Below are 15317 nucleotides of genomic sequence, written 5' to 3'. Positions count from 1 at the left end.
AATTTTGTGTAATCGTAAATTTTATTAAATTAGGTTATTAAGAGAGTCAGAAGTAAGATGTGATTATCATAATGTTGAAAGTTGAAGCATTGATAATTGTCTTTTGAGAATAGCTTTTATAGATAGTGAGATGAGATGAACTTACCGGTTTTCTTTGCAGAGGCGTTCTTGTTGCGATTGCGTTTGGGATAAATGTTAATTTTGCTGTGCCCGCAGCCCATGATCCCAGCCGAGATGGCCCTGCCCCCGAACAAAGTGCGGATTCGGTGAGGTACCTACAGATCACCGCATAATCTCGCAGGGAAGAGACGGTCTTGTCTTTGATACCAGCGGCGACGGGTCGAATTCGGGCATCTGTGAGAAACAAGCGGAACTGATTTTAGCACTTATTACTCTTTCATTTTCCAATTTAATTTGATTACCACTCCAACATCAAAGGAAGGGACAAAAAGCTACTATTTCATAGTAATCGACTGAATATTATATTTCATTTCAAGATTTCTCATTTCTTTTGATAATTTTTCTATTAAACGAAGAAAAATGTATATTACTCGTAAAACTGAGTTTAGAATTTTGCAGAAAATGTATCTTATTCATTCAGGGTGAATTACAAACTAGATAGAAGTAAAAAATAAATTAAAGGTTATGATGTAATTCAACTAGCGCGTGCGTATATTTTTTATATTTTTATTTCAAACTTTACATCTACCAATTTTTAATCCGATGAAATTGCTTTTATTAAAACCACAATCGACTGCCCAACTACCGAGCTTTTGATGGATGTATCGATCGGTAGATATGAAAGAGTGTTCGTCTCCCTGCGGAAAACTTCCTTTTTTTGAGAATTCCATAGCCTTTGAAACAGCAAATAGGCTGAAACAGTGGCGACGAATGGAGATAAAGCAAAACGATGACGTCGATACCGAATTGCGTGGCAGCGACGACGGCGGCAGCGCTGAGGGTGCATCGCCACGTGAAGGCAAAGGCGGCGAAGGACCGGAAAGAAGAATCGATTTGAGGCAGGTCACATAAGGTCATCTTTGTGTCTTTCTCGCGCCGCGACGCGCGCTCCTTAAACATGCAACGCACCCCTGCATCTCGCATAGCGATTCGTTTACATTTTTCGCTCAAGGACTGGCGAAAATTCGTGCATATTCATAAATATAAAGAGAGATGAGATAAATAGAGGGGAAACGACGCGAGCGCGCATATAAAGGGAGCGTTTCTGGGATGGGAGGAAAGATTGAGAGAAGAAAAGCGGAAACAGCAAATTGTGTGTGAAGCGCGTGCGGAAAGCACACAGAGTACACACAGTAAAATAAAAGAAAAACATCGAACAAAGAAACATAAAGATGCGCAACTAAACATGCAACATCCAAATAAATTACAAGGATGTTAAATTAAATTTATTTTTATTTTCGTGCAAAATCTAACCTAAAAAAGAAGAAGAGATTTAGGTACAGATATACTATAAATTATAATCAGACTTAATTTGAGGTTATGAGACACAACTGAAACTAAATGTATATCCAATTTATTTTGGATAAACCTCCACGCCGCAATTTGGTGATTTCCTTTGCAGTTCTAGATTTGCAACAAAATCACTGCTTCTTATAGGCTCTGTTTGGGGCCATTACGCAACTAAGCTTGGATCCACTACATGTATATCTATATGGATCCGGATCCATAGAGTACTCTCAGAAAGTTATCCAACTTTCCTCCACCTGAGCGGAGTGAACAAAACATACAAAAAGCCAAAGAATATGGTCAAAGCAATCTCTTTCAAAACCTTTTTTGAATTAATTAACATTCAAGCGTCTTTTATTACATTATGCTTCTTCAGATGTCAAACGAAAGAATCAAATATTAATAGGCAACACATTATACGCTAATTGAAATGTATTGTTGCTATTCACGCTTTGGTTATATTATGTAAGCCTAATCGAATTTAACCTGATGTCGCAGCATATAGGACTCCAATTAGTCGGTACTGAAATCTGCTGAAACACAACTTTCATAACTTCCGGCCGCAATTGTCGCGCTCGCCCGAGTTCGTTAATAACTTCATCGGAAATCGAATTCAAAATACATAACTGAATATGTATCGCTAAAATACATCAATTTCCAAACTGAAAACATTAATTTTCCATTTTATCATTGCCAGCTACCCGTGTAGTAATTTAATGTAATGTAAGCACTGAGACAATATTTATGGCTTGATAGCAACGATCATAATGACGTTGATGTATGATGAGTGCCGCTTTCCCGTAATTTTCCATCGCCCTTCGATTAATTACGTTTTATATCTCCGCTTCCAGGTAACCACGCGCAACTGAGGTAATCAAAGTGCCCACAGGCGTTTCGCCACTTTCCGTTTTCCGGAAACGTTCCCGTCAAACGCCGCAAGTAAATAAAGCTGTTATACGGTTTTATCCCCGTTACTTTTCTCGCGTCGTTCGATAAATTCAAATTCGGCACCGAGACGAAACAGAGCGGAAAAAGTAACGCGTATCGCAAGCCCGCCGCTGGCCAATATACCAACATTATGTTGAAGCGTGGAAAGAACGAGATGCCTGTCGGCGGCAAGCGAACGAAAGTTTCCTAATCACATTAATTGTCGATCTCTCCCTACAACTTCCTCTGCTCTTGTGCCAATGGCGGAGCAACAGAAATGCTCGCATGCTGTGCTCAGAAGATGCCAAAAAGCAACATGGCGCAAAAGTTTTTTTTGTTAATTTTTAAGAACCATAAACAAATTTTAAAGAAATATTAAATTTTAAAATAATCTTAACAATGAAACAAAGCATCGCATTGTTGGATATCTTATTAAAATTAAATTATATGCAATGAATAAACATTCCAAGTGCGCTGCGCTCGCCGCAGTAGGTCGGAATGCGCTGCAAAGTGCAATAACAATAATAGCACATCAAAGCAATCACAGTTCTAAAAAAAGCCCGCCGTACCCTTTTGCAGCTGCATTGCACATCGCTCGAACACGAAGAAATTCTTTCATCATCGCAGACAAACACGCAAACAGCGTAAACGTCCGACGCGTCATTTCGCGCGGCGCGGCGTCTTAATCGAGCGTGAAATTCTCACTTTAATCATTAATTTATTGCGATAACACGCTCGCCGCGATATTTTTGTTCTGACATTTTAGCGCCCACGCCACAACTCAACCGCCAATCGCTCGCGGATGAGCGCATAAACGAATAAACGCGAGACGCGAATTTTTATGCGCGTCGCAAAGTTTATCTTCACAGATTCGGCGACCCGAAACCGAAGAGGAAACATTAATTTCCCGAATGATTTATGGCATTCATCGATGGGCATAAAAATACGAATTTTCGTATTTTTGTGAAAATATTGAAAGGAGGCATAAAATATATACAAACGAGAAAATAAATGAACAAAGAAAAGACACGAAAACATTTTTATACAGTGTGTTATTATTATTTATCAGAATATTCACATTTGCAGGTTTGTATATAATGTTAAAATACTGTTGCCTTAATAAAATAAAAGGAAAAATGTGTTGCAGGTATTTTTTTGTTATAAAAAAAATTTCATTTTAAGAATTTACGTTGTAAATATCATTCTAGTTGTTCTTAGTTTTGGCATATTTGCATATGCATATTTTAGCTTAGTGCATATAATCCGATGTCAAGTTATTAATAAAAAAACATTAAAAATTCTGCATCTACGCGTTGATAATAACACCAGGAATTAGAAATTAATCTCTGACATTTTTCTGCTTTTAACAAACAAAAATAAAACAGTTAAAATCAAATAAACTCCGCATCCTAATGAAAAAGTTAAATTAAAGAACATACCAACTAAACTACAATTACTTCCATTGTAGGCACAATGAGACATCATTATTCGACATTTTTAATAACTGAAGTAAAATGTTTCTTTTCCTTCAACTTTTTTCATAGAAACGCTCTTATAATTTCCGTTTCAGCGGATTTCAATTGTCTAGGTTTGCTCGCATTGTACAGTCTTTACTTCCGCTCATCTTTCAGAAAGGGAATATCAAGCATTCAGAACATATCAAAGATGGCCGCATTAAAACGTGAGCCGGTGAGCCTGCTTTGTTTCGCGGGAGCCATGTTTTCAATAAAATCTCGCACAAGATTTACACTGTTTATCGTTTAGATTTAAATTTAATCCGGCGGCGTACGCACTACGCTGCAATAATTTATACGGTTATTAAATCGACACTCGCTGTATAAATACGTGTGTTTTATCTATAGTCTGATTTTACGGCATGTAGAATTATACTCTATGTTCGTGAAAATTCAATACGTTTATCTATAATATAAAAATGAATCGCAAATTCTGTTGGTAAGCGCATAACTCAACAATGCCTACACCAATTTGGCCAATTCTTTTTTTAAAATGTTTGTTAAAGTCCAAGGACGGTTTTTACCCCGATAAAAATTTGATTAATTTTCGGGGAAACCCTAAAGACAGCCCTTCTCTATAGGTTAAAAGTTGGCATTAAGATTCAATCCTAGTTGTAGGTGAATACATAGTTGAATCCGAGATGGCGCGCTGAAGTGCATTATTAGCAATTCTTTATATAATTAATTTCTTTAAAATAAAATTGCGAATCTTATTGATAGAATTAACACATTCTATGTCTAGAACAAGAGAGTAAAAACGAATTACATTTTTATTAAACAGTACCGGGACGAAGTTGCGGGCAAAAGCTAGTTGATAGATAAATATTTATTTCTCTTAATTTTCTTGATTCCAATTATTGAGGTAAGATTCTTAATACTTTGCGGTTTTTTATCACACATACACGTGGCTGACACATAAAGATAGCTAGAATAAATTGATATTTATTAAAATAATAAATTGGTAGCAATACTCATTACAAAGTTAAAAATGAAGGAATGTTTTTGCTGCTAGGAATATTTTTTAAAAAACTTCCATAAATGCTAAGGTGATAAGAATTTTTAATTCAAAATCTATGTTAATATTTAGCTACTGTAACATTTACATTGTTAATTTAATCGTATGTTATCCATAAATAATAAATTCTCAATTGAATTCTCAAGTTAACAAATAAAACTTTAATAATTTAATATAATGCTGTGTAAATGAAGGTAATACCTAATACATGAATTATGATTAGTTTTTCATACAAATAAGAAAATTCCTTACATTTAGTTCTTAGTACCAATACTACTCTTTAACTGGTTACAACTTCACAATTAACATGAAGGTATGTACTGTTATTACATCATGTTTAAATGCGTACTTTGCAAACTTGCAACCAATTTAGTTTTTAATGTAAAAAGAATCCTTAAAAGAGCAGCATGGCATTCGGGTTGTTGCAGCAAATAGAATCATCAATAATTACTTTCAATAATTTTATTGATGACAAATTTTACGAAAATTTATGTTAGGGTAAAAGAGGGTAATGGGGGTCACTTAAGGGAGAACTCAAATATAATTTAAATTATAAACGAAATACTTATTGCAATCGCTTATAAGCATTGTTTACTTAAATACCTATTATTTGAAATAATTTTCAGTCACTTTGACAATCAATTTTGGATATTATTAAAGTTTAAAAAAAAAACAGATTTGACTCCCATTACACCGACATGCGGGTAATGGTGGTCACCCTGGGGACAATCGGAATCAAACGAAATCTAGCAGATATCGCAAACATAATATTCCGCAAAGTCCCACCCAGTGCATTTCACATGAGCCCATAGCCCAAATGAAGTGCTATGAACCACATTTAATTGTTTTTTTTTTAAATCGTTGCACATTAGACATCAGTTTCCCAAATCTTCATCCATCGCCCTGGCATAAGTCATCAGTGCCAATATAGGAATCATAAGTTTTGTTACTTTCCTGCAGTATCGTTTCTGCATGAAGGCTATTGAAAAATAAGTCACATTGCTTTTTATAGGCCATTTAGAGCGGACTAAAGACAAAAACGTCCATTGGGAGTCGCATGACTCCCATTGCCCACAATTGCAATTACTGTGAAAAAAAAACAAAAAAAATATTTCTTCAAAACATTAATGTAATCTGAACTGCACATCACGATTTTGAATGTTTAACTAAGACTATATAAAAGTTTCATTCGAATATTGCAAGATATTCGACACTTATATTCTAATTTGCGTGGACGTAAAATTAGATCAGCGGAGCTCAAAAATAAAATATTGGCGTATCTCAATGATACACGCACCGATTTGCATGATTTTTTGGGGGTGGCACTGGGGGGCCAGACCGGAGGTAGGAACGCCGTTTACGCGGTACTCGTAACTATTGTTTCGTGGATTTATGGGTGACTCCCATTACCCGCTGACTCCCATTACCCTACTCTCCCCTACTGAAAATCGATTTATATGCTATTTTGTTTGGCTACATAACACGTTAAAAAAATCCTTTAACCCTACTCCTGTGAATGCAACACAAGATGTAAAATCATATTTAGCTTTTATGAAACTCGGTTAAACTCGGAAACTAGGTTTAAGAAATTCAGACTAAATCTTTCACGTGATGAACAAATGCGTGATATGCGGTCTGTGGGATAATTTAAGGTTCTAATATATTTTGTTTCTCATTGTAACGACCACTTATTATAACGTTAAATATGACCTGCAGTTCCTTGCACATTGTGCAGAGAATGAAATTGAAATGAAAAGCTAAAATGGTTTTATGGATAATTTGAATGTATTCTTAATTGTTTCCATAATTGAAATTTGTTTTAGGTTATCTGGATATCATTCGTTATACTGACTTTTATGCTACATGTCGTCTTGTCTGAGCAAGATCCATTGGAAAATAATGGCATAACCATGTATGTCGGATCAATACTTTTACATTTTATCGGGTTGATTACCAATATTGTCCGATGGATATTACTTATTGTTTGGGGTATCCCGTATATACTGAAGACGTTGATTGGTTGGGTACTCTATCCGTTTGGGATGGGTTCTCCTGACATTTTTGACTTTCCTGAGATTTCTGATTAACCTTCTTTTTGCTTAACAATAAAAATGAAGCATGAACTCTTACTTCTTCTCTACCAGAATCTAATATTATTTTGATAAACCTTCACATATAAAGCATGAATTATACCGTGCGGCAATATTGGTGATGAATTGCATGGGCAAGTTTTGAAATGTTATGGAATTTCTAAAAGTCCTCGTGTGAAAACGCACAAGTTGCATCGCAGCAGATGAAGCGAATGCGAACGTCGCGACGCGATGGCTGCCACTAAGCTCCAGGCGCCTGAATAAATACGACATGTCGAAGACGTCGGACCGTAAATACTCACATTACGCGCTTGTCGATATAGACCTATATAAATAGCAGTGGTATAACAAAAGAGATTTTTTTGTAGTGACTATGAAATGTAGATAAAGCATTTAATTTTAAAAAATAACAGAAAATAAATGTCAAAATGTTTTGAAGAATTTATGTACGTGTAAACAAATGCTGGAACTAAAAATTGATTTGTCAATTTAATATTCGAAAATCTATATACAAAACGTAGACATATTACCGCGTCAGAAGAGCAATTTTGATGATCTATCATTTTTGGGTTTATCTTCGCCCCAAATTTCAGAATAATTATTAATATATCAAAGATAATGACATTTATATAATTTTTTTATTAATAGAATCCAAGATGACTTTTAAGTTCAATATTAGCATTTCTCATTTCTTTAAAATAAAATTGCGAATATTATTAATGAAATCGACACATATTAGGTTTTGAACGAAAAAGTTAAAACTAATTACATTTTTACTAAAAATAGTAATGCATAAATTACATAAGCATTATTATAATTAAGTAAAGTAAACAAAAAAAAAACAATATTCAATCAACTTAACAACGTTGCGCACATAATTAACATTCGAAACTTTGAAACGTTGAATGTAATGTAATTTATGTAAATTGTGATTTTATGATTAATACCGTTAATTATTTGGATGTCACAAAGTTGGGTTACTTTTAATTAGATAATTACATTGCATATTACACAATTTTTCTGTAATGTAAGAACATGTTTTCGTTAAATATCTCCGCTAATTTATAGCTTTGTGCATAATTCCATGCTGTAAATTGCGTTTAAAAACTTAATTAACCAAAATCCTAAGAGACATCATAAAAACTTGGCTGCACGCTGTAAACTAATGAACATTCTGATGATGGCACGACGTGCAAACGTTGTGAACGTGCCTGAAGCGGGGCACGCTCGCGGGTTTTTATTTTGAATCAGTCGTGATGCGATATTTATGCAATGCACCATTCAAAAAATGCGCTTCTATTTCGAAGCGTGTCACTGAACTCTCAGATTAATTTGGGACGCGTGGCTGTAAAAAAACAAACTGGACTGTGTGAATTCACGTGTGCAGTTACATTTTTGACACATCTGTTCATATATTATGAAATTATCTGTTAAAACAATGAAAATGTATTGAAAACACAACATTTATGTATCAGCCACATCAAAAGATAGGGTAATGATTAAATCACATGGTGCGCATGCGTCGCAACTTTGCATAATTGAATTTATAACAAAATTTGACAACTTAAATAACTTTAAAAAAACTTATCATCGGTTTTCAGTGCACGGTGGAATGGATTGTTTCTACGTTTTATTGCACTTCGTGATGTGTGAGGTCGATTGGCTGTTTCGATTGAAACGAAATGGCGGACGAGGACGTGAGCGTGAAGCGCAAGTGCGCAATCTATGCCTTTTTTTTTGCAACACTTTCCACAATAATACCCCTCGATAGCTACAAATCCGCAAATGCAATAAACCAGCCGTACGTGGCTACCCCTAACGCTCAAACCGCTAACCAACCAAACAACTTTTTGCCCTTACAGATCCGTTCGCTCTGATCTAAATCAAATTTAAATTAAGAATCATGTGTTTCCCATCGTTCACAAAACATTCGTCGAATTTTCAACAATGTACGCACAAACAATGACGCTCGAAAATTTGAAAACGTGCAATTCTTACAAATTCAATTCCATCCATTCACAATTTACGTTTCGTTCATATTTCGGTGCGTGTCGAATTTATATTTTCGCCGATTCGAATTGAGCGAATGAATGAATCACGCGTCAATCAACAGGCTAAAATTAATCATAACGTTTAGCACTCTTCGGCGAGTTTGGTGATGTTTTGGCTACGAATTAATTTGTTTGCCATTGGAATGGAATCGCGTGGAATATTCACAATTCACACATGCCAAAATGAGTACTTTGAAATTTTAATTTACATAGGTTAGACTGTTTAGGTAAAGTTAATGGACAGTATAATATAATTTACTGATTAAATCATTCGCTAAAAGTGTGAATTTTTGCGATTTTATCATTTTATTCAGTTACTTTTAAGGTTATATGTTGTGTGGATTATATAGGTCATACTGTTTTGCTAGCAGATAGAATATAAAACTAAAAAAAACGTTTAATGTAAACAACAACAAGATCAACACAAAATGCAACAAGTGCTCTTGTTATTCTTTAAAATACCTGCACGGCGCAGTATATTAGCATTTTAAAATGTCTTTTAAAGTGAATTAATATCGAAAAACTGCATTAAACATATTTTAAATTCATCAAAATGAATGTGAATATTAAAAAATAAATAACGTTTGCATGTTAACACACAATCATCCCAATCGGCACGAAACTACTCGTTAATTAGTTTTAGACAGCTCACGGAATACATAATCCATTAATATTACGTGTTGTAGGTTTTAATTTATTTGAATGCAATTAAAATTGAATATTAAAGAATGGAACTAGAAACAATAATGTGTTTTCGAAAATAAAATGATGCCATTTTCTCCATCAAACTTGGCAATTAATTTATACCGCAGTAAAAGCTGCTCCAAGATGCATTAAATAGTAATTGTATTTGTTTTAGAAAATTGGTCGAGCTGAAATTGTGCTTGATGCTCGTAAAGTGTTGCGAATGTTCGCAACGATAAAATTATAATTGATTTTTTCAGCGTTTTGTGGAAATTTCCCAGGCACATTTTCAACGCTGTAACTTTAAATATCATCATGAATAATAAAGGAAAAAACCAAATTTAGGTTTTAAAACATCTTTACAATTACAAAGTATTCTATGGGAAGAAGAACAGATTGCTGCTGTCATATTTGTCTTTATTGTGGCTACTAAATAAAATTCTTTAGCTTTTGCATCGACATATATAATTTGGGACATTGGATGTAATGTAATATTTTCTAATGGTAATTGTATCTTTTGTAGTATAATCTATAATATAAAAATGAATCGCAAAATTTGTTTGTAAGCGCATAAGCCAACAACGCCTAGACCAATTTGGGCAATTCTTTTTTTTAAATGTTCGTTAAAGTCCAAGGATGGTTTTTACGGCGAGAAAAATTCAAATAATTGCCGAAAAAAACCTAAAAACAGCTCTATATAGGATAAAAGTTGGCATTGAGATTCAATCATAGTTATAGTTAAATAGTTGAATCCGAGATGGCGCGCTGAAGTGCATTATTAGAAATTCTTTATATAATTAATTTCTTTTAAATAAAATTGCGAATATTATTGATAGAATTGACAGATACTATGTCTAGAACAAAAGAGTAAAAACGAATTACATTTTTTCTAAACACTACCCGGACGAAGTCGCGAGTAAAAGCTAGTAGTATAATAAAAATACATAATAGTGGTCAAAATAGGTATTTTTAATTTGGATAAAACCATAATCAAATAATTTTCTGTGTTAACCGTCTTAAACTATCCTCAAATTGCGGCTATACTTGAACATAAAGTATTTGTATTGTTTTTGAAAACACATTTGAAGTTAAGGATTGTACGGATTCGGTAATCTTACGGTCACAACAGGCAAGTAGTGCGTCAACACACAAAGAATCTACACAACTTCATTTAGCAGAAGCTTTTTCAACATATGATCAGGTTATAAAACTTGTAAATATAATGAGGTTATGTGGTTTGTTTGTTTCCCTAAATAAATAAACTGACAATTTCTTGAATCGATCAACAAAATAAACCAAAATAAATTCTAGTTTTTGAATACAACAATTATTTTGCGTTTCATTAGCTAAGCGTTCGTTATCTGACTAAAACTCTGATAAATAACGATCTACCAATAACAATAACGAAAAAAGTGTATTAACCCCGGCGCACAAAGCACGACGTTTCTGTCGATAGCTGCAGCAAATACAAAGGCAGCATTTTTAACACCCCCGCACGCTGATGAGCGCTCGGCTCAAATTACCGCCCCGTATTTGTATTCTTTGCGCAACGTCGCCAGCGAGAGGTAAATTGAATTGAACTGACAAACGGACCGTCGTAGCATCCCAATTCGGGCGAATTGACAAATTACCATACAGGGTTGAATAGCTTGGGATCACCAGTGGATATATCTATACATCAATTTAATTTAATTGAAAATAGTCAAAATATTTACCCAAAAAATACGGCCAATAAAAATATATTGAATATTTTACCGGCAAGCATTTTAATTGAAGAAGAATTTTTATTACGAAGCCGCAAACGAGTTGATTAATCCCAAATGTCAAATAAAATCGGTTAATATCTGGGGCAGCGAAGTCATTACAAAACCCACGCAGCTAACAATACAGCTCGCTTGGAGCACCCCACATTCTAGAACGAATTAAGGCTAGATATAATGTGTGGCTTCGGGCGACTTCCGCCACATCGTTCGGTGCGCTCCAGCAACACGTTCCGTTGGCGAAGGCGCCGGGCACGCAAATGCAAGCTTGCTGGTGCGCGAGAACGCATTAGGTGTTTTGAAATTATAGAGCAAAGCGCGCGCAACGTGCTATAACTCATTCGTAAATTGAACGCAACCGCGAAGTCTCTTTGTCCCCACAATTTGCACGCTGGCATTCTGGTGAAAGAGCTACAAAAGCGTGTTTTTTTCTCTCTACGCGTCGTGAGCTTTATCTGACGTGCACGACGTGTAGGGATAGGAGGTGAGACGTATATGTGCTTATTATAGTTCGTTGCACAATTCAGAGTCTGTTTCATCCGCTTCGTTTGCGACATTGATTTGGAAAATTTGAGGTTTTTTTTGTATAATCTAATAAATCAAAAAATTGAGATTTCTTAAAATTTTAATGATGTTATTTTACGATTTCTAAAGAAATAAATTGTAAATTTTATGCGATTGCATCTTTAGCAGTTTTAAAGTTACCTTTGATTATGAGTAAATAAAGCTGTTTTCCATTGATTTTGTTATTGGCAAAAACGATAAACAATATCTTATTACTAAAACAATTAAATTATTAAATCCACGTTGGTTAACCATATGTACTATATCAAAAAAAGTGATGATAAAGCAAGTTGATGATGATAAATAATAGAACACAAAATAAAAGTGAGAACAAAAAAGAAACAATCATGATACTGCAAGGTAATTCTTTTTCATTACGCCTGTCTTGACTCTCAATCAATAACAGAGAGAATTGAATACTAAATTGTTTAATAGTATATTAAGTATCAAATGGCTAAACGGAAGTTTTTGTCACAAGATTGATTTAGATTCTTACGCTATTTTTTTCTACTTACACTCTATTTTCATGTTGCCGATTTTATATTTAAACTTGTATATTTTAAATCTTCAAAATTCGCTCGTACACTACTGGGAAATGTAAGATTATAAATACACCTTGTACTGCACCAGAGGTTAATGCGCAAACGCAAGCTTCACCCCGTACCTAAAACCCGTGACTACAATACTTTAGTCACGTCTTTGACCGTCCATGTTTAAAGTACCATATTTTGTGTTTCAAAACCGTGAAACCGGCGTTTTAAAGATGGAACAAAGTAATTATTTTAAATCTATTTAAATACTACATTAAAATAAAGTTTTAATCAATAAAGTTTGATTTCAAACATTTGACGCTAATAATGTAATATTGAGTATGCTTTGTAACTGTAAATTGCAGTGTAACTCAATAACGCCAATTAATATCAAAGGACTCAGTATTTTCGTTTAATGCAACATGTAATCTATTCAAACTAATTGAAACATCATAGGTATTACGCCAACTTCAGAAACTATAAATTTTGTTACAGATTTACTAAAATTTAGCAAAATGTTTTTGTTAGTGATGTATACGTAGTTCCATACTTTTGGCATTTATAATCATGAATTACCAATTCGTTAATAATTAGTTAATAATTTAAGGAATATTATTCAATAGTCGGAAATCAAAACAGAAATAAGACTCGATTACAAAATCAAACTGATTAATGATTTGCTCCGGTACAAAGCAACAAACAACCATAGAATGAATAAATGTCAGTCTAGATTATACCTTCCATGCACCGACACATAAAACTTGCATTAGCTTCTGTCGGTTTGGTTTTATCAAATCCAATCAAAATTCAAAACATTTGCCTAGCTCAGTTTTGTCAAAGTTTATCCAAATATCCCACATGCTTTTCTTTGGTGGTATTAATTTTAAGCTTCCCAAGTTACTTATGACAATATTTTGTAAGTATACATATAGTACACAAACTTTCTTATAGGGAAATTTGAAGGATGCTACAATATTACAACTTCAAATAGATTTATGTAATAATAAAAATCCTCAAAAAATAAATATGTGTGAACATATTATTAAATGATTATTGCACATAAAACTGCAAAAGTTTATTACACCAATTATTTTAATTCTTATCACACATTTACTAGAATAATAACTACTAATACCTGTCTTTAGTAGCTAAACATTTAACACCATTAGCAAGCAATTTAATGAATTTTGTTTCACTGCCAAAAATCACAAATGTTTTGACATTTATTATAGTATCATTGAAGTAATTTAGTCCAAATGTAATTTTAAAGATTGTTGTCAAATTGCGTCACATTTTTATTCTTTTTTATTCATGTTATTATATGTCCCAATAATAATTCAAGTTTATAATAAATTTCTGCACCTTCACTTGGTTTATTCAATGTTTACCTACAAAGTTATAAGCAATTACTGATTCAAGTTACTCACTAGCTTTCGGAAATAATATATTTATAATATAAAGTAGAATTTAATAATAAATAGTTTAATAAAACAATTATTTATCTAGTATAATAACTACAAATCATTGTCGCATTGCGTTATGGCGCCGCGAGTGAAATAATAAGTTCAACACTGAAAATAAATAAATCCAACCCCAAAAAGTAATATAGCATTCATATAATTCAAATTCAAATTCAAATTCAATGTTGTTACAAAATTAATATGCAAAACGTTCATGCGAACTTTCAATTATGTCGAGTTTAAAATTTGTTTTAAATTATGTTTGCTGATAAATTCATTGCTATTGCAGTTTGCTAATTGATTTAGTATGCGAGTATGTAATATACCGGCCACCAGCACAACTTAATTAAGCGCGTGGAATGGAATATATCCGTAGAATTTATGCGCATGATTAAAAAAGAACACAATATGCTTACTCAATTTTTATTCGTTTCTTTCGTTCTTCCTTCATATTTCTTTTCCTTATCTTATAAAAACTTTTTTAGATATTATTATAAATTAAAGTTATATATTTTTTTAGTATACTTTTAAGTCTATTTTGGGATTAATGAAAATTGTTGATTTTTTTTCAGCGAACTGTAAAGGTAATTGCCGGCGTTTCGCCTCGCCAATTCATTTACCGCTCAATTGCGCTACACTACGATGCGCACGAAGTGCTCCTTCGGCCACTTCGACAATCTTTTAATTAAATACAGTTTCAATTTCATGCCGAACCCCAGTCACTGGCGATAGAGTGTTACAATCCAGTTAATTAAAATCGCCTTTTTTATAAATGCGCATGAAAAGTGCACATGAAGCACATAAGCATACAGAGATAACACGAATTACCTTTCTACATAATTGCATCCGCTATCCCTTTATCCTTCGCGCCATTAATAATCCATTTGTCGCGCAAAAGTGACCAAACTCACACTCGAGCAGCTGGTTAATATAAGTATATCCAACGTCAAGCAGTAAATATCTTCGCACTGCACTCACTGCTAAACACTTTTAAAAAACGAAGAAATATTTCCGATATGATGATATGAAGCGAGCGGCGAGATGATACTCTCAACGCGGTGTTTGCACCCGTGCACTCGTACACTACGCGCGTCCTAGTTTTACGTTTTTCCCGCTTTCCCGGCACACTTGCGAGCGACGACTGGACGTAGTAGCGTACGCCGACGTCGAGAAAAGCGAGCGAGAGCAGGAAAAGCGCGAGGCGCGCGCTGTTAGAGTGGATGCCGCGCACGTACACGCTGTAGGGACATCAATA

General features: G+C 34.0%; 1 protein-coding gene and 1 long non-coding RNA gene across 3 annotated transcripts in view; one reads left to right on the top strand and one right to left on the bottom strand.

Moving 5' to 3' along the window:
* tow (target of wingless) overlaps positions 1–15317 on the bottom strand; it is a 32135-nt gene that overhangs the window by 13836 nt on the left and 2982 nt on the right. Inside the window, exons 1-2 of one of the 2 annotated variants that reach the window (XM_065314673.1) lie at positions 14891–15264; positions 146–354 (exon numbers count right to left, since the gene is read on the bottom strand). In XM_065314673.1, coding sequence (XP_065170745.1) covers positions 146–221 — 76 coding nt within the window. In that variant the 5' untranslated portion in view covers positions 222–354; positions 14891–15264. Of the gene's footprint in view, positions 1–145; positions 355–14890; positions 15265–15317 lie in introns of those variants that run through there. The other variant, XM_065314674.1, reaches the window with a different exon arrangement.
* On the top strand, positions 5142–7063 carry LOC135801259 (uncharacterized). Its single transcript, XR_010550342.1, has 2 exons — positions 5142–5236; positions 6747–7063. It is a non-coding gene; the product is annotated as an uncharacterized lncRNA (long non-coding RNA).

This window comes from Atheta coriaria, unplaced genomic scaffold (assembly GCF_025399875.1).
Source record: "Atheta coriaria isolate IRGN ID8LTWV9N9 unplaced genomic scaffold, Caltech_Dcor_3.1 hic_scaffold_10_pilon, whole genome shotgun sequence".
NCBI classification, from domain to species: Eukaryota; Metazoa; Arthropoda; class Insecta; order Coleoptera; family Staphylinidae; genus Dalotia; species Dalotia coriaria.
Note: the sequence above shows the minus strand (reverse complement) of the source record. Positions and strands in the feature narration are given on the sequence as shown.